This window comes from Saccopteryx bilineata, chromosome 1 (genome assembly GCF_036850765.1).
Source record: "Saccopteryx bilineata isolate mSacBil1 chromosome 1, mSacBil1_pri_phased_curated, whole genome shotgun sequence".
NCBI classification, from domain to species: domain Eukaryota; kingdom Metazoa; phylum Chordata; class Mammalia; order Chiroptera; family Emballonuridae; genus Saccopteryx; species Saccopteryx bilineata.
The window spans coordinates 389,686,201-389,707,807 of record NC_089490.1 but is presented as its reverse complement, the minus strand read 5'-3'; the positions used below and the strand labels follow the sequence as shown (position 1 = coordinate 389,707,807).

The 21,607-nt window shown below is 37.7% G+C and overlaps 1 protein-coding gene across 3 annotated transcripts in view; it reads left to right on the top strand.

Annotated features, from left to right (window-relative positions):
• The window catches only part of CKAP5 (cytoskeleton associated protein 5), a 124,879-nt gene that overhangs the window by 41,231 nt on the left and 62,041 nt on the right, over nt 1-21,607 (top strand). For all 3 annotated transcript variants that reach the window (XM_066251413.1, XM_066251412.1, XM_066251411.1), the window contains exons 2-9: nt 206-299; nt 661-854; nt 2,101-2,307; nt 7,043-7,214; nt 7,823-7,955; nt 8,201-8,301; nt 10,685-10,798; nt 13,779-13,883. In XM_066251413.1, coding sequence (XP_066107510.1) covers nt 243-299; nt 661-854; nt 2,101-2,307; nt 7,043-7,214; nt 7,823-7,955; nt 8,201-8,301; nt 10,685-10,798; nt 13,779-13,883 — 1,083 coding nt within the window. In that variant the 5' untranslated portion in view covers nt 206-242. The remainder of the gene's footprint in view (nt 1-205; nt 300-660; nt 855-2,100; nt 2,308-7,042; nt 7,215-7,822; nt 7,956-8,200; nt 8,302-10,684; nt 10,799-13,778; nt 13,884-21,607) is intronic.

Here is a 21,607-nt window from a genome sequence, read left to right as displayed (position 1 = left end):
ATATTTACTTAAGAGTTTTCAATTAACTTTTTTGCTTTTACTTTTAAAATGTCCTATTAATGGAATTAAATGGGTATATAAACAAAGACTGGGCTTTTTAATCTTATTGGTGCATAATGATAAAATAAAAATTTCAAAAAAGTCATTTTGTCTTAAGAGACTGCTTGATGCTAGATTTAATAAGTATCAATTTTTATTTGACCAGGAATTACTTTTAATTCTAAGAAGAAACTGGAAGCACAATGGGAGATGACAGTGAGTGGATGAAACTGCCAGTTGATCAGAAATGTGAACACAAGGTGAGACTTTTCCGGAACTCAGATTTTGGTGTCCTTGGCTTGTTTTGTCAGCAGTTACACTGTGCTGTATAGTATATATAAAGCTGCCCAATGTGTAATACACAGTACAACCGGAAAACAACATAGTCTGTAATGCCGTATTTTAAAGAGTAATAACTAACACTTGAATACTTTGTATACAATTGAGATACATTTATAATTGCTTGTTATGAATTTTAGATGACCTTGGTAGAATACCATAAATATTAAACAAACTCCTTTTTTTGTTTCCACTTATGGGGTCCTTTGATCAGATAACCTGGTATAGGGTAGTTACTTTTCCCTTATTGTTTTGTTTTTCAAAATACTTCTTTTCTTTTAGCTGTGGAAAGCAAGGTTAAGTGGGTATGAAGAGGCCCTGAAGATCTTCCAGAAAATAAGAGATGAAAAGAGCCCAGAATGGTCCAAATTTTTAGGATTGATCAAAAAATTTGTGACTGATTCCAATGCCGTGGTTCAGTTGAAAGGATTAGAAGCGGCCCTGGTTTATGTTGAAAATGCCCATGTAGCAGGAAAGTAAGTACTTTCTTTTCAACCATACTGTTAAAAAACAAAACAAACTTCTCTGGTGCTACCTGATTGATTAATCTATGCATATTTAGGGATCACTGTCATTAGTTATTAACACTTTTAGAATATCTTAATTTTCTTTCTTTCATTGTTCCTTGATACTTGTTTTTTCAGTCTTTATCTGTTCTCAGATGTCTAAATGGTACATGAGATCTCAAAAGAGAAACAAATTAGAAATCAGATATTGAGTTTTTACCTTAAGGTTTGATGAACAAGAGATATTTTTTTCTTTCAAGCCCTTTTTATTGGAATTACTCTAGACTAAGAAGGAAAATCTTCAGTAATTTTTGAAAATTTGCGAGGTTGTCAGCAAAGGATGGAGCTATGGATGATAGATGTTTCTAGTGACTCCTCTCTCATACCTCATAAACTTGTTTTTTCTAACTTTAGTCTTTATGTCATTGAAAGGAGCTCCCTTCTAAACCCACAGATGGGGGCCCTTAATTGCATAAGAAATATATACTTAATTTACTTCAAAGATTATACTAATAAAGACAATCATAATTTGAGAGTTTTGTTAACATCACCAAGTTTCCCTTGCCATTAGTAAAATCATTGCTTTTTTTATTTCACTTTTCTTCTAATACCAGAAACATTTTTTGACAAATGCTGCATGTGATTCCAACCCACTCAGTTCCTCTAATTTCGGTAGTATAAATTTTATTTAATTTAGAAGAGACTCAAGCAATAAAATTACTGTAGTCTTGCGAAGAGTTGAAAGCAGACTTTTGTTACTAAAGGTGCATATCCATTCCCTCTGAAGAAATTCTCTTAAGGAGTGTTTAAAATAACTTTTTAAAAAATTTCACAGAAGTAACAACTTTGTAATCCTCTTTTTGTATAATATATCTGTGTGTGTGTAAATGGATACCAAAAGGTTGAAAGTAGTTTTCTCTGGTAGTAGGATTTCAAGGGACTTTTACATTCTTTGAATTTTCTACATTTATAAACAGTCAGTGGTTCTGTTATTGTCTGATGTGAGTCTTAAACTTTTTGTATAAGTTTTTTAATATTCTCAAACACAAATTTAAAAATTACACTCATTTACTTTTTTATTTTTAAGCATTTAAAAAAGTATGTATATACCTCTCCCACCTACCCACCACCTTCCATGACCTTTTTCCAGCTCTTTCTGCTAAAGTGTGTGTGTGTGTGTGTGTGTTGTTGTTGTTGTTTATCATCTGTATTATAGAACCACAGGAGAAGTTGTATCAGGTGTTGTAAGTAAAGTTTTCAACCAACCCAAAGCCAAAGCCAAGGAGCTAGGCATCGAGATTTGTCTGATGTACATAGAGATTGAGAAGGGAGAGGCTGTGCAAGAAGAGCTCCTCAAAGGCCTGGACAACAAGAACCCCAAGATTATTGTGGCCTGTGTAGAGACACTGAGGAAAGCCTTAAGGTAAGACTTTTTCTTTCTGCTTTAGTTTGAGTCCCTGGTTTAAACCGAAATGAAAATTGTAGACTTGAGTTGGCATGCCACACCACCCAGGAAAGTGACCTGGACAGGCTAAACGCATTCCTCAAGTGTGGCACTTTGTATTCAGTGATTTTAGCTTTCAAGTATGTTGCATAGTTATTTTATCTAAATTCCTTTCTAATGAAGATGAACAGGGAATATCTCTGACCTGTTCCCAGATTATAAATTTGCCTTTTAGTGTATAAGCACTCCTCAGGGTCTTGAACCAGCTCTTTCTCTCTAGCTGCCCTCGAACATAAATTTATATACTTTGAAGTGTTGGCTAAAGACCCAGTTTGTTGACTAAAGCAAACCTTTGTTTAGGTGCCTTTTATAAAGTAGAAGCAAATACTATATACCATTAAACAGAAGTACAGCAACAGCAAATAGAAAATAGCTTTTACTCTTGTAAGTTATTTTCAACCCTAAAATTTCTTGTTGTTTGGCAGTGAAACTTTTCATGAATGGAATCTCTTTCAGGAACAAGTGGCTGTAATTTACTATGAAAATCTGAATTAGACCACTAATTTGTTCTGATTTGGCAGTCCTTCTAATCTGATATCCTGTCCCCAAAACCATCTACATGAGATACTTTAGAAAATGGCTATAGTGAAACCCTAAATGTGTGACCTGTGGGAGTGAAGATCATCTCAACTCTCTCATGATTTTGTATATGACCTACTTCTTAGAGAAAATGTTTCCTTGGTATTTATCTTATATGAAAGTATCAAAAGTTTTAAATTTTGTTAAACTATCCTCAATTTATAAATCTTAAACTTTTACATTGTCTTTTGGTTGGTTCATAATATTCTTTCTTTTTTTTTTTTTTTTACAGGGATAGAGAGAGAGTCAGGGAGAGGGATAGATAGGGACAGACAGACAGGAATGGAGAGAGATGAGAAGTATCAGTCATCTGTTTTTCATTGCGACACCTTAGTTGTTTATTGATTGCTTTTTTTTTTTTGCATTTTTCTGAAGCTGGAAACAGGGAGAGACAGTCAGACAGACTCCCGCATGCGCCCGACCGGGATCCACCCGGCACGCCCACCATGGGGCGATGCTCTGCCCACCAGGGGGTGATGCTCTGCCTATCCTGGGTGTCGCCATGTTGCGACCAGAGTCACTCTAGCGCCTGGGGCAGAGGCCACAGAGCCATCCCCAGTGCCCGGGCCATCTTTGCTCCAATGGAGCCCCTGCTGCGGGAGGGGAAGAGAGAGACAGAGAGGAAGGCGCGGCGGAGGGGTGGAGAAGCAAATGGGCGCTTCTCCTGTGTGCCCTGGCTGGGAATCGAACCCGGGTCCTCCGCACGCTAGGCCGACGCTCTACCGCTGAGCCAACCGGCCAGGGCTTATTGATTGCTTTTTCATGTGTGCCTTGACTGCGGGCCTTCAGCAGACTGAGTAACCCCTTGCTCGAGCCAGCGACCTTGGTCCAAGCTGGTGAGCTTTTTGCTCAAGCCAGATGAGCCCGCGCTCAAACTGGTGACCTCGGGATCTCAAACCTGGGTCCTCCACATCCCAGTCCAATGCTCTATCCACTGCGCCACCGCCTGGTCAGGCTCATAATTTTTTTTTATAAAATTTGACTTTTGCTTAAAATCCTGAAAGGAAGGGGGGAGGGCATTATGGGGACGGGGAGATGTACTGGAGAGCATGGGGGAGGGTAGGATGTATTTGGGAAGACACTAGAATCTATGTAAACACAATAAATTAATAATAATAAAAAAATTTAAAAAGACTAAGGACGATAAAGCGTCGACCTGGAAATGCTGAGGTCGCCAGTTCGAAACCCTGGGCTTGCCTGGTCAAGGCACATATGGGAGTTGATGCTTCCAGCTCCTCCCCTCCTTCTCTCTCTCTGTCTCTTCCTCTCCTCTCTAAAATGAATAAAAAAAAAAAAGACTAAGGAGGAAAAGGCACTCACACACTGCTTTGGGAATGCAAAATGGTACCATTCTTCATGGAGTCAATTCTGTGACATAGATCAAAGTATCTGTCAAAATTATAAAACTATTAATCTCTGGCCCACTTCTAGGAATTTATCCTATAGATGAGTCAGAGCAAGATCAAGGGTATCCATTACAGAACTGCTTTTAATAACAATGAAGTGCCAATAGCCAAAGTACAGCTATCAGTAGCCAGTTAGGTAATCTGAGCTATACTTAAAAGTGGAATACTATACAGGCATGAAAAAGTACACAGTGATATGGAAAGATATCCAGGATATATTATTAAGTAGAAAAAACAGTTTAGAATGATTTATATAGTACATATATTATTGTGTATAAGTGGAAATATAAGTATACATTCATGTTTGCATCTATTTGCCAAAAAATACTGGAAGGATATACAAGAAACCAATAAAATAAGAGCAAGATGGGGGTGAATGAGGTAGGATGGAAATAACACCTTTCAACATAGACTTTTAAATATTGCTTTAATTTTTGAATATATGAATATATTACTTATCCAATACTTTAATGTAAAAAGGGATTACAGGGACTCAGGAAAACTGTAACACTTCTAGCTAGTACTAGTAATGAGAGAAATATAAAACACCGTTTCATAATCACTAGATTAACAAAAATTAAACAGTTTGACAATGTTTTGGCAGTATATTGGCAAGGGCATGGAAAAACAAGAATTTTCTCAGACTATTGATAGAAATATAAATTGGAAAAACCACTTGATTAACCAATTTAGTATCTGGCACAAGTCAAGGTTAATTTGCCCTATAATTTAGCAATTGTACTTTTAGACATTTAAAAAAAATAAAAAATAAAATTTGACTTTTGCTTAGATTCTTGTGTGATAAATGTTTCCTCATGTCTAGCCTATTACAGTATAGTAGGATTATGCTCATTCTTATATTAGAAATGTAGTGGCCTGACCTGTGGTGGTGCAGTGGATAAAGCATCGACCTGGAAATGCTGAGGTCGCCGGTTCGAAACCCTGGGCTTGCCTGGTCAAGGCACATATGGGAGTTGATGCTTCCAGCTCTTCCCCCCTTCTCTCTCTGTCTCTCTCTCTCTCCTCTCTAAAAATGAATAAATTAAAAAAATGTTAAAAAAAAAAAAAAGAAATGTAGTAAATTAACTTGGTTTTCAAGAGTGTACTTGTATCGGTCAATTTGTTCTGTCCTTCGTATTGGATTTCTAATAAATATAATGATACTGTAATTTAACACATTTTAATTAGAAGTTTCTAATCTAGAATGCTATAAACACTGGTTACTTAATTTTTAGCTGACTAGGAGAGTAAGGGTAGAAAAAGGACAAGTTAGGTATATCTCCTTATGTCTTCCTTACAGTAGATGGTATTTAGCCCCCTGTGTGGTTCTTTATTTGTCCTAAAGCATCTTAGAACCTGTAAGTAGAACTAGATAGTTCTCTTGGACCTTTGTTCTTTGTTCTTACTGCCAATTATTCAATCCTAGGTTCTAGAGCTTCCTCAAGCTATCTATGTTAGAGTTTCAGGAAACAAAAATATGTTCTTTGGCCCCTAAAACGGGCTTCTAGAACCCTTTTGTTTTTTCTGTAGTAATGTGTTTAGTATCAAGATTAGCTTTTGTTTTGCTAAGGTATTTCCCTTGTGGATCTCCTTCATGTATTTTCTGTTTTGTTTTGTTTTGTCTTGCAGAAGCAGGCCAGAATAGTGAAACAAACAAAAAATTAGATGGGACAGTAATAATGTAAAGGAAACTTAAGAATTCCAAATGTTAGATTCTTCAGGCATCATGATTAGTATCCCTAAAAAGAATGGTTTATCATCACCATAAGGCAGTCTTAGAGATCATCTAGTTTAATTTCATGTTAAGATATCTGTATTAAATCTATTTACAGATGTCTTGTCAAGTATCACTTTCTATGGAGGGTATTTTCACAGTCTCCTTTCGCCTATTGGAATTTGTCAGTAGCTACTACTGAATTTTGTTGCATTTATGCATGTGAAATAAATTTGTACATATTACATAATAGATAAATAATATGTATGGATCTTACTAGATAATTTCATTGTTCTTTCATAACTAAATCCCTCTTACTCCAGAAGGTTATTCAGAAATGTTAGCAGTGAATCAGAAAGCTAAATTTAGCCAGTTGGGAACATAAAATATAATTTGTGACAAATATATAAGATTAAATGTGTTAACTTTTTAAGAAGTCAGAATGCAACTATTCTTCCCATAGAAAACTGAAGCAAAGAGATTTAAGTTGCCTGGAATTTCAGTGTGGTAGTTTCACAGTCAGGACTGAAACACGTAATGCTAGGATTAGTGATCTGTAGAATTGAGTGAACCACCTTAGTTGTAAGAGCTATTATAAAGTTTATTAAGAGCAGATTTTACTTATTTAAATACTTATAAACTGATTTGTTCATATTTTTAAGCTTTTACATGTATATACATGTATATATAAGATATTACACAAGTGTTGGTCCTTTATAGACTTGAACTATTTCTAATCTGGTTACCTAGAAAGTTAGTTTTAAAATAGTAATATTATTTTGAAACGTAGACATCAAATAATATTCTTGAGTTCTCTTTATTTTTCTGCCTTAAAACTCAACTTATATAATCTTATTAGTATAGCTGTATGGAACTGTGTTTGAGTGAATGAAAGCTAACACTTTACCCAAGTAAGCGTGTTGACAGGTTTTTTTTTCCAATTTTTTACTTCTAGTGAATTTGGTTCCAAAATCATCTTGCTTAAGCCAATTATCAAAGTGTTGCCAAAACTCTTTGAGTCTCGAGATAAGGCTGTTCGAGAGGAAGCCAAACTAATTGCTGTAGAGATTTACAGATGGATTCGGGATGCTCTGAGACCCCCGTTACAAAATATAAACTCTGTCCAGGTGATGCACAAAGTTTTTGTCTTTGCATAAGGTTAATATATGAAGATATTTCCTTCTTATCATTGTTGTTGAACTTCTGTCCTTGCAAATAGTTATTTTTCATTCTTAATCTTGAAATCAATTGATTTTTCTGAGCATAGCCAACTGTCTCTGCTGTTACTTTGTCCTCTCAGGTTAAATACCAGGCATTTGGTGATTCCAGTATGTTAGTGTTGAATCTAGAGCAGTTTAAAAAAATCTCTTTATAATTAGCTATTGATAGTAGAATTTAATATCTGTTTGGACAAAATGCATTTATCTTTTCTAAATTATAACTGGTTTGGAGACTATCTGATAATAATATATCTGAATTTGTGCTAATGAGAGTGTCCAAAAAATGGATTTTCTTTTTTCTGTGTGCTTAGTCATACATCTTCAGTGTAGTAAATATAAGTCAGTTTGACTTATGCTACCAAATGTATACAATTTAAATTTATCTTGTTTGCTTTTTAGAGCCACATAAATAAAAGATTAAGTTCTTGTATTAGTAAATATAAATAAATGTTAAATATATTCTCTAATGGTGGAGATGTAGATAATGTTTTTAAAATATTTTGTGATATTCACAGTTGAAAGAACTAGAAGAAGAATGGGTCAGACTGCCAACAGGTGCTCCTAAACCAACTCGGTTTCTGCGTTCCCAGCAAGAACTAGAAGCGAAATTGGAACAGCAGCAGTGTGCTGGTGGGGATGCTGAGGGAGGTAAGCCAGTCTTAAACACTGGCCTCTATAAAAATTTGCAAGAATGGCCCTACCACAAGAACCTATGTTCATTCACTAGGCACATGATAGAGGACTGCCATTTAATGAAATATAAGTTGTATTTAGCAGTAATAATGCTGATTCCTTCTATATCAAGATTTCATCAGAGTTGTGAAAGGACTGATAACTGAGAAGTAAAACCATTTCATCCATTTTTAAGATTTGTTTTGTTTTTCTCCTGGAAGGTGGTGATGATGGTGATGAGGTGCCACAGATAGATGCTTATGAGCTTTTGGAAGCAGCAGAAATTCTTTCCAAACTTCCCAAAGACTTTTATGACAAAATTGTAAGTAATGTTAAACTTCTCTATTTCATTTTAAGTAATTACCTGAGTATAGTGTGCTCTGCTGAGCGGTTTCCTGGCGTACCCTCCCACCCGGTATCTTCCCTCATAGAGTGAGACAGTTGCTGCTGCTTTGTTCCCATACTACTTTGTGTGTATACTTACTATAGCACTTTTTCATGTCTTGCCAAAAACTAGAACATTTTTCTTAACTGACTCTCTAGTTTTTCCTCATTGTCTCACTAGTTTTACCTCTAAATATCTCTCAAATTCATTCCTTTATTTATTGATTTTAGAGAGAGGAGAGGGAAAGAGAGAAAGGCAGGGGGGAGGGAGGAACCAGAAGTACCAACTCGCAGTTGCTTCTTATATGTGCCTTGACTGGGCAGTCCCAGGGTCTCGAACCCATGACCTTAGCATTCCAGGTCGCTGCCTTATCCACTGTACCATCACAAGTCAAGCTGCCCCCTTTTCTTTATCCCACTGCCAAGTAATTACTCTAGTGTTTCTTGACTTTGGCACTATTGACTTTTTTCCCCCAGATAATTTGGGGCGGGGGACTCTCCTGTGCATTGTAGGCTGTTTAGCAGCATCTCTGGGCTTTACCCACCAGATCATTACTACCCATTCCCGAAATCATGGTAATTAAAAATGACTACAGACTTTGCACAATGTATTCCAAGAGACAGAATTATCCCAATTGAGAAAGTCTTATCCCAGCCACCATCATTTCTTGCCTGTGTGCTACATATACTACTACGGTAGTCGTCTTTTTATAAGACTTCCTGATTTTGCTCTTGCCTCCTTCTCCTTCCCATTGTATTTCACAATGTAATTAGAAGTGTCATTTTCAAAAATGCAAATCTTCTCATAGTATTGTCTCATTAAAACCCTTCAGTGGCTCTCATGAGTTTTGTGATAATGTCTGAGATCGTCTTGTGACCCTTGAGGTCACCTCTGGTACCATTGAAGTCCCCACTTCTAGCACATCTCTTAATTGCTCTTACCTTCCATACCCCGGTCATATACAACATCTCTTAGTGTCAAATGTGCCACACGTTTTCCCCCTAAACTCTGGGATTTATTGTTGTTCTTTCTACCTAGAACATTCTCCTCCACCACTCCTCATTCAGCTCATAATACCTCTTTATTTTCTAGATCTCACCGTAAGTATCATTTTTTAAGGGAGATCCTACTAGTCAGCCTAAACTAGGTTAAGACCTCTTGCTGTATACTATAAAAGCAGCTTGTATTTTTCCTTTCATAGTAGTTATGACCTTGTGTGTGTTTGTATTCTTTTTTCTTTTTTTGTGAGAGAGAGACAGGAAGGGAGAGAGATGAGAAGCATCAACTTGTAGTTGGAGCACTTTGGTTTTTCATTGATTGCTTTTCATATGTGCCTTGACGGAGGGGGGTGGTTCCAGCCAAGACAGTGACCTTGGGCTTCAAGCCAATGACCTCTGGCCTCAAGCCAGTGACCATGGGATTATGTTGATGATCCCACACTTAAACCAGTAACCCCGTGCTCACGCTGGTGAGCCTGTGCTCAAGGTGGATGAGCTCACACTCAAGCTGGCGACTTCAGAGTTTTTAACCTGGCACCTCAGCATCCCAGGTCGACACTCTGTCCACTGCATCACCACTGTTCAGGCATGACCTTGTAGTTTTTTACTGAAGATCTTTCTAGATCTGCTTTTAGCTCCTTGAGTATCTCATAAATGTCTGATTAACAAATAAATATTTGATAAATTGAATTGAACTGTAATGTCCTCTAGGGTGACAAGTTTGTCATCTTTGTATCCCCAGTTCTTTCAGATAGTGCATATTCAAATTATTGAATGATTGATTGATCTCTAGTGCAGCATATTCTACTTTATGGCCATAAAACAAAAGGATTAGCATTTTACTCCCAATCTGGAAAACATATCTTCAAGATCAGAATAGTTTTGGTTGTTGGTTATGTGCTTGCTCTTTTCTGGTCTTTTTAATGTTGTCAATATGGAAATTTCTTTTTCCTGTAGTTGTGCCACTGTCAGAAATGCTAGAAATGCTTTCTATCAAAGTTTTCTGTCTAATACCTGCTTACTAACATGTGCTAAGAAAATGAAAAGGAAAAGACTATTGGCATCTTATTCTCTTTATACTTACTATAGAACTTAAGATTATGAAATGTTATGAAAATACTTTTTATATATGAACATATTTTATGTATATGAACACAACATTCTGTTTGGCTGCACAGTTTCACAATTTTGTTTTTTAACCAGCTTTACAAAAAGTTTTAGAAAACAAAAAAGATTTACCTATAAAGTAGCATAAAAGAAATAGACTTTTATTTTGCTCTTTTATTTTCTGTTCTACAAATTACTCAAATTGTGTCTTGCAGGAAGCAAAAAAATGGCAAGAGAGGAAAGAAGCCTTGGAGGCTGTAGAAGTACTAGTGAAAAACCCCAAATTGGAAGCAGGCGATTATGCGGATTTAGTAAAAGCATTAAAGAAGGTAAATGTGATGAGTTTCAACATTGGTATCCCAGCAACAGTCGAGGCCATTGAAGTTCTCTTTCTTGGTCATCCTTTTTATCATAACAGCATTGCTATTTAAGGAACACTGTTGATGGCTTTTAAATTACAGGCATTCAGTTTTAAAGGATTGTTTGAAATCATTGTCCTAGGTTAGTTTGGAGGGATTGGTTTTTCAGTCTTTATTTATTATCATTTTGACTTTATGTATGTTATTCAATAGCATGTGTAGACCTCAGGAAAAAGAGGGTCTTCTGTATGTTCCTGGGGAACCTGGTGCTAAACCTGCTTCTGGGTCAGGGTTTCATACTTAGCAAAGCAGCTCCCTTGCTGCAATCTATTGAAAGTCGGCCCTCGACACAAGGCTTTGTTAAGAAGCAAAAGAGAAAAAGATGGACTTGTTGATCTAGAACCAAATATTCTGGTTTTATAATTCTGTAGGATGAACTATTTACATTGGTTCTATTTAATGGAACAGATATTAAATATGATGAATATTTTTGTTAGATAGCAAATGATGCCACACTATATTGTATCAGCATGTAAAGCAAAGGATGCGGGGCATGTGGCCAATTATAAAGCGGGCAAATACCAAATGAGAAAAATACTTTTAGAAAATATTCCTTTGGTATTGCTTAGGTCTAAGTTGACAGCTGCTGGTGGATATTTTTGTATATAATAGCCTTTCATAAAATCTAAAAGTATAGATCACACACTGTGGATGTAGTTGTAGAGCTTAAGAACTGAAGACTTCGTCTTGAATACAGGAAGGTTGAAAACTTTGCTTGTTTCCTCAGCCTGAAATTACAGAGGATTAAAATGGTGGGGGGAGGAGGTTATCTTTAATTATATACACATGTAAGTACAGTAATTCTCATTATTTCTGGTAGTCATGTTCTATAAAGTTACCATAAACACTGAATTAGCGAATAGTGAACCTTATTTTTAGGGGAAATGCGAGGTTAGGGCCCTGCAACACTTTGATCATAACATTTTCATCAGCTGATACATAAAACAATATATAACTGTTTTATTCTTTTTGAAGACATCTTATTTAATATATATTATTGATTCATTAACCTTGAACTCACAGCTAACAGCCCTATAACTTGTGCCTGAACAAAGCTTATCTAACACAAAATTTCTGTGTAAGGCACATCACAGCCCTTGTGTACTTAAGAACACGGACAGAAAACCTCAGCATTGGGGGCCATTTTAAACAGTGAAAACATATACAAAAAGCACCAAAATGAAAAAGGGGGGCACTAAATAGACCATGAAAAAGATACTTGTTTACTGTATGAGAGCTGAAAGGAGAAGGCAGAGTGTTTCTTTGCTCAGTCTCACCGGGGGATGTGCACATCATGCAGCTCAGATTTTTTATGTGCTTGTCTGTGAATGACCAGGAAAGTGCTGCAAGTAAGAGAGCAAGAACTTTGGTGTCCAAACAGACCTAGGTTTGAACCACAGCATTACCGTTTGCAAGCTCTGTAACCTTGATCAAGTTAGTTTCTATTTAACTTTTGAAATCTACAAAATTTAGATAAATCATAGTACCTACTTTATGGGTTTGGGTGAGGATTATATGAAATAAAGATTATAAAGCACCTATAAAATTGTCATCTAATTTGTTTGTTTGTTTAATTTTAGTGAGAGGAAGGGAGGCAGAGACAGACACCCACATGCATCCTGACTGGGATCCCCCCAGCAATCCCACTAGGGGGCAGTGCTCTGCCCATCTGGGGCCCGTGCTCCCTTGCAGCTGGAGCCATTTTTTAGCACCTGAGGTGGAGGCAGTGGAGCCATCCTCAGTGCCTGGAGCCAACTCGCTCTAATTAACAATGGCTGCAGGAGGGGAGGAGAAGAGAGAGAGAGAGAAGCAAGAGGGGGAGGGGTGGAGAAGTAAATGGGCGCTTCTCTTGTATTCCTTGATCAGTAATCAAACCTTGGACTTTCACAGGCTGGACCGATGCTCTCTACCACTTAGCCAACCAGCCAGGGCCTAATTTGTTTTTAATAAATGTTAGTCTCTTTTCTTAATCCTTACTCCTCTGCATTTAGGGAGTACATGAAGGTGTCAGTTAGAACTTATTTGCATGCTGTACATTATGGAATGGTTAACTTGGGGAATTTGGAATGAAGCATTCAGTATAGGGAATACCAGATTTTAGGGACTAGACATGATCCAAAGTAATTACTTCTACCTGGGAAGAGTTCAAAACAGGGGTCTGGGGTACTTAAAATAAAGCAGCTTTTTTACACTCGCTGACTTGGGCAGTGTACCACAGTAAAATCTTAACGGGAAGGAACCCAGGCATGGTCACTGTCTTCTTCTAAAGTGGCATAGGTACAGCCATGACCTGTGAGTTTTGATAAATGCTAGGCTCTGGGGGGAGTTTAGGAGTGTGGTAGTATATACATGCTGGAGGAAGCTCTGTAAGAGGCTCTGAATGCAGACTTGGTCATTAGATAACTATGATGGCAGCTGCAAAGCCAGGAGCTTCCTCGGAGGAATGGTTGCAATGGTGTTTGCGATTTTGAGTCCACATGCACTTATTGACTGTATCTACCGCAGTTTCTACTGGTGCTTCTGGAGTACAAATGTTAGCTGCCCTGTGGGGTCTTCCAGAGAAACGTCTTTGCTTTCCCTGCCCCAAACAAAGTCAGCAGGCCTCTAGCTTCTCTTCTGTTATCAGATACCTCCTCCATAGTGAGCAAGTCTGACAGCCCAGACTTCCACTAATGGAGAGTTAGCCATTGGAATATGGTTTATTTTATTCGTAAAACTTTAAAATAGGAAGGGAAGCTCCCAAATTTGATGTTGTTAAAGAAAAATCTCTTCTTTTGTAGGAAACATAATTGGCTATCTATTAACATAATAGTTTTTAGAGTTCTTTTAAGAGGAATTTTTCAGTTCCCTTCTACAGGGCTGTGACTGTTTTTTCTTCCCCTTTGTGTAGGTAGTTGGAAAGGACACCAATGTCATGTTGGTGGCTTTGGCAGCAAAATGTCTTACTGGCCTGGCTGTTGGGCTAAGGAAAAAATTTGGACAATATGCAGGACATGTAAGTACTTCCTTTTAAGTACAAATCAATATTATCAAGAATGTCATGCTAGTTTGCTCTATTCTTTTAAAACAGTTCTTTTGACATAGATTATGATATTTTGGGTAAAGTAGATTTCTCACTAAGTTTTATTAATCTTGAGCATAAGTCCTCACAACATTCCAATGATTTCAGTTATTACTACATTCATTATAACTTTATGTAGAAAGGCACTTGGCCTAAAGTACTTAGTTGAGTTGATTTGCTTATTAACTTATTTATTTATTTTACATTTAGTTCTGGATTCTTGCTTTTACTGAACTGATTCATATAATATCCTGATGCTTGGTCATTTTTTCCATACTGTATCCTATCTTGATAACTTGACTCATCCAGCTTATCTTTGGGATCCACATCACATCTCCATAGCCATCACCTGAAGCTGTTTGTCATTGTCCCATTCCAGGCATCCACTTTGAGTCTTTTTGCTTACTCTCACAGATTTTTTTTTATGATATGGGGCTCATTAACCCAAACACAAGTGCAGTCCATGAACAGAGAAGACTTAACATCTTTAAGACTGACCATTAATTGATGGGAAGTAGGAATTAGTGGCCAGAGTACTCCATATTTCTGTCTTTCAGAGGCATCCTATACATTTCTCTGAAACCGTGAAGAAATAAAAGCCTACAATAAAGATTTCAGTGACATACTCTTATTGTTTTTCCCCTTCATTTCTCATTCTTCTTTTTTTTTTTTTTACAGAGACAGAGTCAGAGAGAGGGATAGACTTTCTCATATGTGCCTTGACTGTGGGGCTGCAGCAGACTGAGTAACCCCTTGCTCAAGCTGGCGACCTCGGGGTCTCAAACCTGGGTCCTCCGCATCCCAGTCCGACGCTCTATCCACTGCACCACCACTTGGTCAGGCTCTCATTCTTCTTGCTCCTTCACTTTCACTTCTTAGAATCATATCTTAAACAACCTACATGGACATAAGTATTTTACATTTAGGCTTTGCTTTAAGAGAAGTACAAATTGAGTTATTTTTCCAAATTTCTCCAGCACAAACTACTGAGAAAAGTTCTCAGATATTTCCATGATTCAGCAAGCTATATTCCACCAGAGGCTATACTCTTCCAGTAAGTGTAATGGCTTACCTATTCTCTCCAAAACTCTTCTTTTACTCCCCACCTTCATCTTTTTTTAATTAATTTATTGTGTTTACATAGATTCTAGTGTCCCCCCAAATTCATCCTCCCCTCCCCTGTGTTCCCCAGTACATTGCCCCCCCCACCCTCTCCTGTAACGCCCTTCCCTTCAGGATTTTCTCTCATCCCATCCTATCACCCTATCATCCTCTTTCCCTCTTCCACTTTCCTTCTGGATCCTTTGATCCCGCCTCTGTCTCTATTCCGCTCCTCAGTTCATATTGTTCATCAGATTTCTCAGATGAGTGAGGTCATATGATATTTTTCATTCTCTGCCTGGCTTATTTCACTTAACATAATAGTTTCCAGGTCCATCCATGTTGTTGCAAAAAATAATATTTCCTTCTTTTTCATGGCCCCATAGTATTCCATTGTGTATATGTACCACTGCTTTTTAATCCACTCGTCCACTGATGGACACTTGGGCTGTTTCCAGATCTTCGCTATTGTGAAAAATGCTGCCATATACATGGGGGTGCGTTTCTCCTTTTGACTTGTTGATGTGGTGTTCTTGGGATATATTCCCAAAAGTGGGATGGCTGGGTCAAAGGCAGTTCGATTTTTAATTTTTTGAGGAATCTCCATACTGTTTTCCACAGTGGCTGCACCAGTCTGCATTCCCACCAGCAGTGCAGGAGGGTTCCCTTTTCTCCACATCCTTGCCAGCACTGATTCTGTGTTGTTTTGTTGATGAGCGCCATTCTGACTGATATGAGGTGATATCTCATTGTGGTTTTAATTTGCATTTCTCTAATGATTAGTGATGTTGAGCATTTTGTCATTTGCCTATTGGCCATCTGTATGTCTTCTCTGGAGAATTGTCTATGTCTATTCATTTCTTTTGCCCATTTTTTGATTGGCTGTTTATCTTCCTGGTGTTGAGTTTTACAAGTTCTTTATAAATTTTGGTTATTAACCCCTTATCAGACGTATTGTCGAATATGTTCTCCCATTGTGGGGTTTGCCTTTTTATTTGTTCATACTGTCTTTAGCTGTGCAAAAGCTTTTTAGTTTGATATAGTCCCATTTATTTATCCTATCCTTTATTTCCCTTGCCCGTGGAGATAAATCAGCAAATATATTGCTGCGAGTGATGTTGGAGAGCTTATCGCCTATGTTTTCCTCTAGGATGCTTATGGTCATAACTTACTTACATTTAAGTCTTTTATCCCATTTTGAGTTTATTTTTGTGAATGGTGTAAGTTGGTGGTTTAGTTTTATTTTTTTGCAAGTAGCTGTCCAATTTTCCCAACACCATTTGTTAAAGAGACTGTCTTTACCACCCTTGTCAAATATCAATTTTTCATAAAGGTGCAGGTTTATTTCTGGGTTCTCTGTTCTGTTCCATTGATCTATATGCCTGTTCTTATGCCAGTACCAGGCTGTTTTGAGTAAAATGACCTTGTAGTATAACTTGATATTCGGAAGTGAGATACCACCCACTTTATTCTTCTTTTTTAAGATTGCTGAGGCTATTTGTGTTCTTTTTGGTTCCATATGAATTTTTGGAATATTTGTTCTATATCTTTGAGGTATGTCCTTGGTATTTTAATAGGAATTGCATTGAATGTATAAATTGCTTTGGGTAATATGGAAATTTTAATGATGTTTATTCTTCCTAGCCATGGACACAGTATATGCTTCCACTTGTTTGTATCTTCCTTGATTTCTTTTATCAATGTTTTATAATTTTCTGAGTACAAGTTTTTAATCTACTTGGTTAAATTTACTCCTAGGTATTTTATTTTTTGCAATAGTGAAGGGGATTGTTTTCTTAATTTCTCTTTCAGACAGATCATTGTTGGTATATAAAAATGGTTCTGATTTCTGAATATTAATTTTATATCCTGACACACCTTGCTGAATTCCTTTATCAGGTCCAGTAGTTTTGTTTTTTTGTTTTTTGTTTTTGTATTTTTCTGAAGCTGGAAATGGGGAGGCAGTCAGACAGACTCCCGCATGTGCCTGACAGGGATCCACCCGGCACGCCCACCAGGGGGCGATGCTCTGCCCATCGGGGGCGTTGCTCTGCTGCGACCAGAGCCACTCTAGCGCCTGAGGCAGAGACCATGGAGCCATCCCCAGCGTCCGGGCCACCTTTGCTCCAATGGAGCCCTGGCTGCGGGAGGGGAAGAGAGAGACAGAGAGGAAGGAGAGGGGGAAGGGTGGAGAAGCAGATGGATGCTTCTGTGTGCCCTGGCCGGGAATCGAACCTGGGACTTCTGCACGCCAGGCCGACACTCTACCACTGAGCCAACTGGCCAGGGCTAGGTCCAGTAGTTTTTTGACTGTGACTTTAGGGTTTTCTATGTACAGTATTATATCATCAGCAAATAATGATAATTTTACTTCTTTCCAATATGGATGCCTTTTATTTCTTCTTGTCTGATTGCTGTGGCTAGGACTTCCAGAATTATATTGAATAAGAGTGATGAAAGGGGACACCCCTGCCTTGTTCCTGATCATAAGGGGATTGCTTTTAATTTTTGCCCATTGAGTATGATGTTGGCTGTGGGCCTACCATAGAGGGCCTTTATCATGTTGAGGTATGTTCCCTGTATTCCCACTTTGCTGAGAGTTTTGATCATAAATGGGTGCTGGATTTTATCGAATGCTTTTTCTGCATCTATTGATATTATCCTGTGGTTTTTGTCCTTTTGTTTACGTGATGAATCACATTGATTGATTTGCGAATATTGTACCAGCCTTGCCTCCCCAAAATAAATCCCACTTGATCATGCTGTATGATTTTTTTCATGTATTGCTGGATCTGGTTTGCTAATATTTTGTTGAGAATTTTAGCATCTAAATTCATCAGGGATATTGGCCTATCATTTTCTTTTCTTGTGTTGTCTTTGCCTGGCTTTGGAATCAGAATTATGCTCGCCTCATAAAAGGAGCTTGGAAGTTTTCCCTCCTCTTGAATTTTTTGAAATAGCTTGAGAAGGATAGGAGTTAGTTCTTCTTTGAATGTTTGGTAGAATTTGCTTGTGAAGCCATCTGGCCCAGGGCTTTTATTTGTTGGGAGTTTTTTGATAACTGTTTCAATCTCATTTGTTGTAATCGGTCTTTTTAGGTTTTTTGATTCTTCCAGATTGATTTTTGAAAGATTATATTTTTCAAGGAATTTGTCCATTTCACCTAGGTTGTCTAATTTTTTGGCATACAGTTCTTCATAGTATTTCCTTACAATCCTTTGTATTTATGTTGTATCAGTTGTTATTTCTCCACTCTTATTTCTAATTTTATTTATTTCAGTCCTTTTTCTTTTTTTCTTGGTGAGTCTGGCTAAGGGTTCATCGATCTTGTTTACTTTTTCAAAGAACCAGCTTTGGTTTCATTGATCATCTGTATTTTTTTTTAGTCTCTATGTCATTTATTTGCGCTCTGATCTTTGTTATTTCCTTTCTTCTGCTTCCTTTAGGCTTTACTTGCTGTTCTTTTTCTAGTTCTTTTAGTTGCAGATCAATTAAGTTGTTTATTTGAGCTTTTTCTAGCTTAAGGTATGCCTGTAATGCTATGAACTTCCCTGTCAGGACTGCTTTTGCTGTGTCCCACAGATTTTGAGTTGTATGCTCATTTTTCATTTGTTTCAAGAAACTTTTTTTTTTCTTCCTTGATCTCATCATTGACCCATTCGTTGTTTAATAACATGCTATTTAGTTTCCAAGTGTTTGAGTGTTTTTCAGTTTTTCTATTGTAGTTGATTTCTAGTTTCATGCCATTGTGGTCAGAGAAGATGCTTGATATGGTTTCAGTCTTCTTAAATTTGTTGAGACTTGTTTTATGCCCTAATATGTGGTCTGTCCTAGAGAATGTACCATGCACACTTGAAAAGAATGTATATTCTGCTGCTTTAGGGTGAAAGATTCTAAAGATATCTATTAAATCCAGTTGATCTAGTGTGTCCTTTACTTCTGCTGTTTCTTTGTTAATTTTCTTTCTTGAGGATCTATCCATTGGTGTTAGTGGGGTATTGAAATCCCCTACTATTATAGTATTGCTGTTGATCTCTCCCTTTATGTCCATCAAAATCAGCTTTATATATTTAGGTGCTCCTATATTAGGTGCATAGATATTTATAATGGTTATCTCTTCCTGTTGGATTGGTCCCTTTATCATTATGTAGTGACCTTCTTTATCTCTTACTATAGTCTTTGTTTTAGTCTATTTTTTCAGATAGAAGTATTGCTTTCCCCGGGTTTTTTTAAATTTCCATTTGCATGAAATACTTTTTCCATCCTTTTACTTTCAGTCTATGTGTATCTTTTGTCTCGAGGTGGGTCTCCTGTACACAGCATATGTATGGGTCCTGTTTTCTTATCCACGCAGCTACCCTATGTCTTTTGATTGGATCAGTTAATCCATTTACATTTAAGGTTATTATTGATATGTAGTTGTTCATTGCTATTTTTTTCTTTAAATCTATATTCCTCTTTAAATATATATATATATATATTTTAATATTATATATATATAATCCCCCCACCCCCGCTTTGTTCTGTCTACAGCAGGCCCCTTAACATTTCTTGCAGCATTGGTTTGGTTGTGATGAATTCCTTGAGTTGTTGTTTTTTTGTCTGGGAAGCTTTTTATTTCTCCTTCAATTTTAAACGATAGTCTTGCTGGATAAAGAAGTCTTGGTTGTAGATTCTTGTTCTGCATTACTTTGAATATTTCTTGCCAATCCCTTCTGGCCTCAAGTGTTTCTTTTGAGAGATCAGATGTCATCCATATGGGTGTTCCTTTGTAGGTAATTGACTGTTTTTCTCTTACAGCTTTTAATATTCTTTCTTTATCTCTCAGCTTTGGTATTTTGATTATGATATGTCTTGGTGTGGGTCTCTTTGGGTTTTTTTTTTTAATGGGGTTCTCTCTGCTTCTTGAACTTGTGTGACTCTTTCCTGCATCAATTTAGGGAAATTTTCATCTATAATTTCTTCAAAGAGCTTCTCTAGTCCTTGTTCTTTCTCTTCTCCTTCAGGAACCCCTATTATGTGGATATTATTTCTATTCATGTTGTCACAGAGCTCTCTTAGGGTTTCCTCGGACTTTTTGATCTCTTTTCTTTTTTTTTTTTTTTTTTTTTTTTTCTTTCTTTTCATTTTTCTGAAGCTGGAAACAGGGAGAGACAGTCAGACAGACTCCCACATGCGCCTGACCAGGATCCACCCGGCACGCCCACCAGGGGCGGTGCTCTGCCCCCCAGGGGGCGATGCTCTGCCCATCCTGGGCGTCGCCATATTGCGACCAGAGCCACTCTAGCGCCTGAGGCAGAGGCCACAGAGCCATGCCCAGCACCCGGGCCATCTCTGCTCCAATGGAGCCTTGGCTGCGGGAGGGGAAGAGAGAGACAGAGAGGAAAGCGCGGCGGAGGGGTGGAGAAGCAAATGGGCGCTTCTCCTGTGTGCCCTGGCCGGGAATCGAACCCGGGTCCTCCGCACGCTAGGCCGACACTCTACCGCTGAGCCAACCGGCCAGGGCCTTGATCTCTTTTCTTTTTGCTTTTCTGCTTCCGTGTTTTCACTTATCTTGTCCTCTAAGTCGCTGATTCAATCCTCTGCTTCATCCAGCCTGCTTTTAATTCCTTCTAGTATGGTCTTTATTTCTGATATTGTGTTTGTCATTTCTGTCTGGTTCTTCTTTATGATTTCCGTGTTCTTTTTGATGCTTACAATATCTTTATTGAGGTGTTCATTAAGTCCATCCATTGTAGCTTTGAGATCCTTAAGCATCCTAAGAATCATTATTTTATACTCTGCATCTGGTAATTTGATTACTTCTGATTTGTCCAGGGCTTTTTCTGAGGACTTATCTTGTTGGAGCATATGACTTATGCTTCTCTGCCTACCCATTATTCTCTGTATGACTTATAGGCTTCTTCCAGTTGTGATCTTCTTATCTAGTAGAGCCACTTTAAAGTCTTGATTTCTTAACTTATTTATTAATATCTGTGTGAGTGTTTGTGACAGAGACAAAGAGAGGGATAGATAGGGACAGACAGACATGAAGGGATGAGAAACATCAATTCTTCATTGCGGCACCTTAGTTGTTCATTGATTGCTTTCTCATATGTGCCTTGATGGGGGGCAGTGGCTACAGCAGAGTGAGTGAGCCCTTGCTGAAGCCAGTGACCTTAGGTTCAGACCAGCAACCATGGGGTCTATAATCCCACACTCAAGCCAGCAACCCCACTCTCAAACTGGAGAGCCTGCGCTCAAGCCAGATGAGTCCATGCTCAAGCCAGTGACCTTAGAATTTTGAACCTAGGTCTTCTGCATCCCAGTTCAACACTCTATCCACTGCACCACCACTTTTTAAATATCTTGCTTTTTTTCCCCATTGATTTGAAAAATAGAGGAAGGGAGAGAGAGAAAAGAGAGAAGTATTAACTCATTGTTTTACTTAGTTGTTCCATTTACTGTATTTCCCTATGTATAATACACTTCCGTGTATAAGATGCACCTTAATTTTTGGTGCTCAAAATCTGAAAAAATTGTATTACATAAAGTTATTGAACTCAAGTTTTATTCAT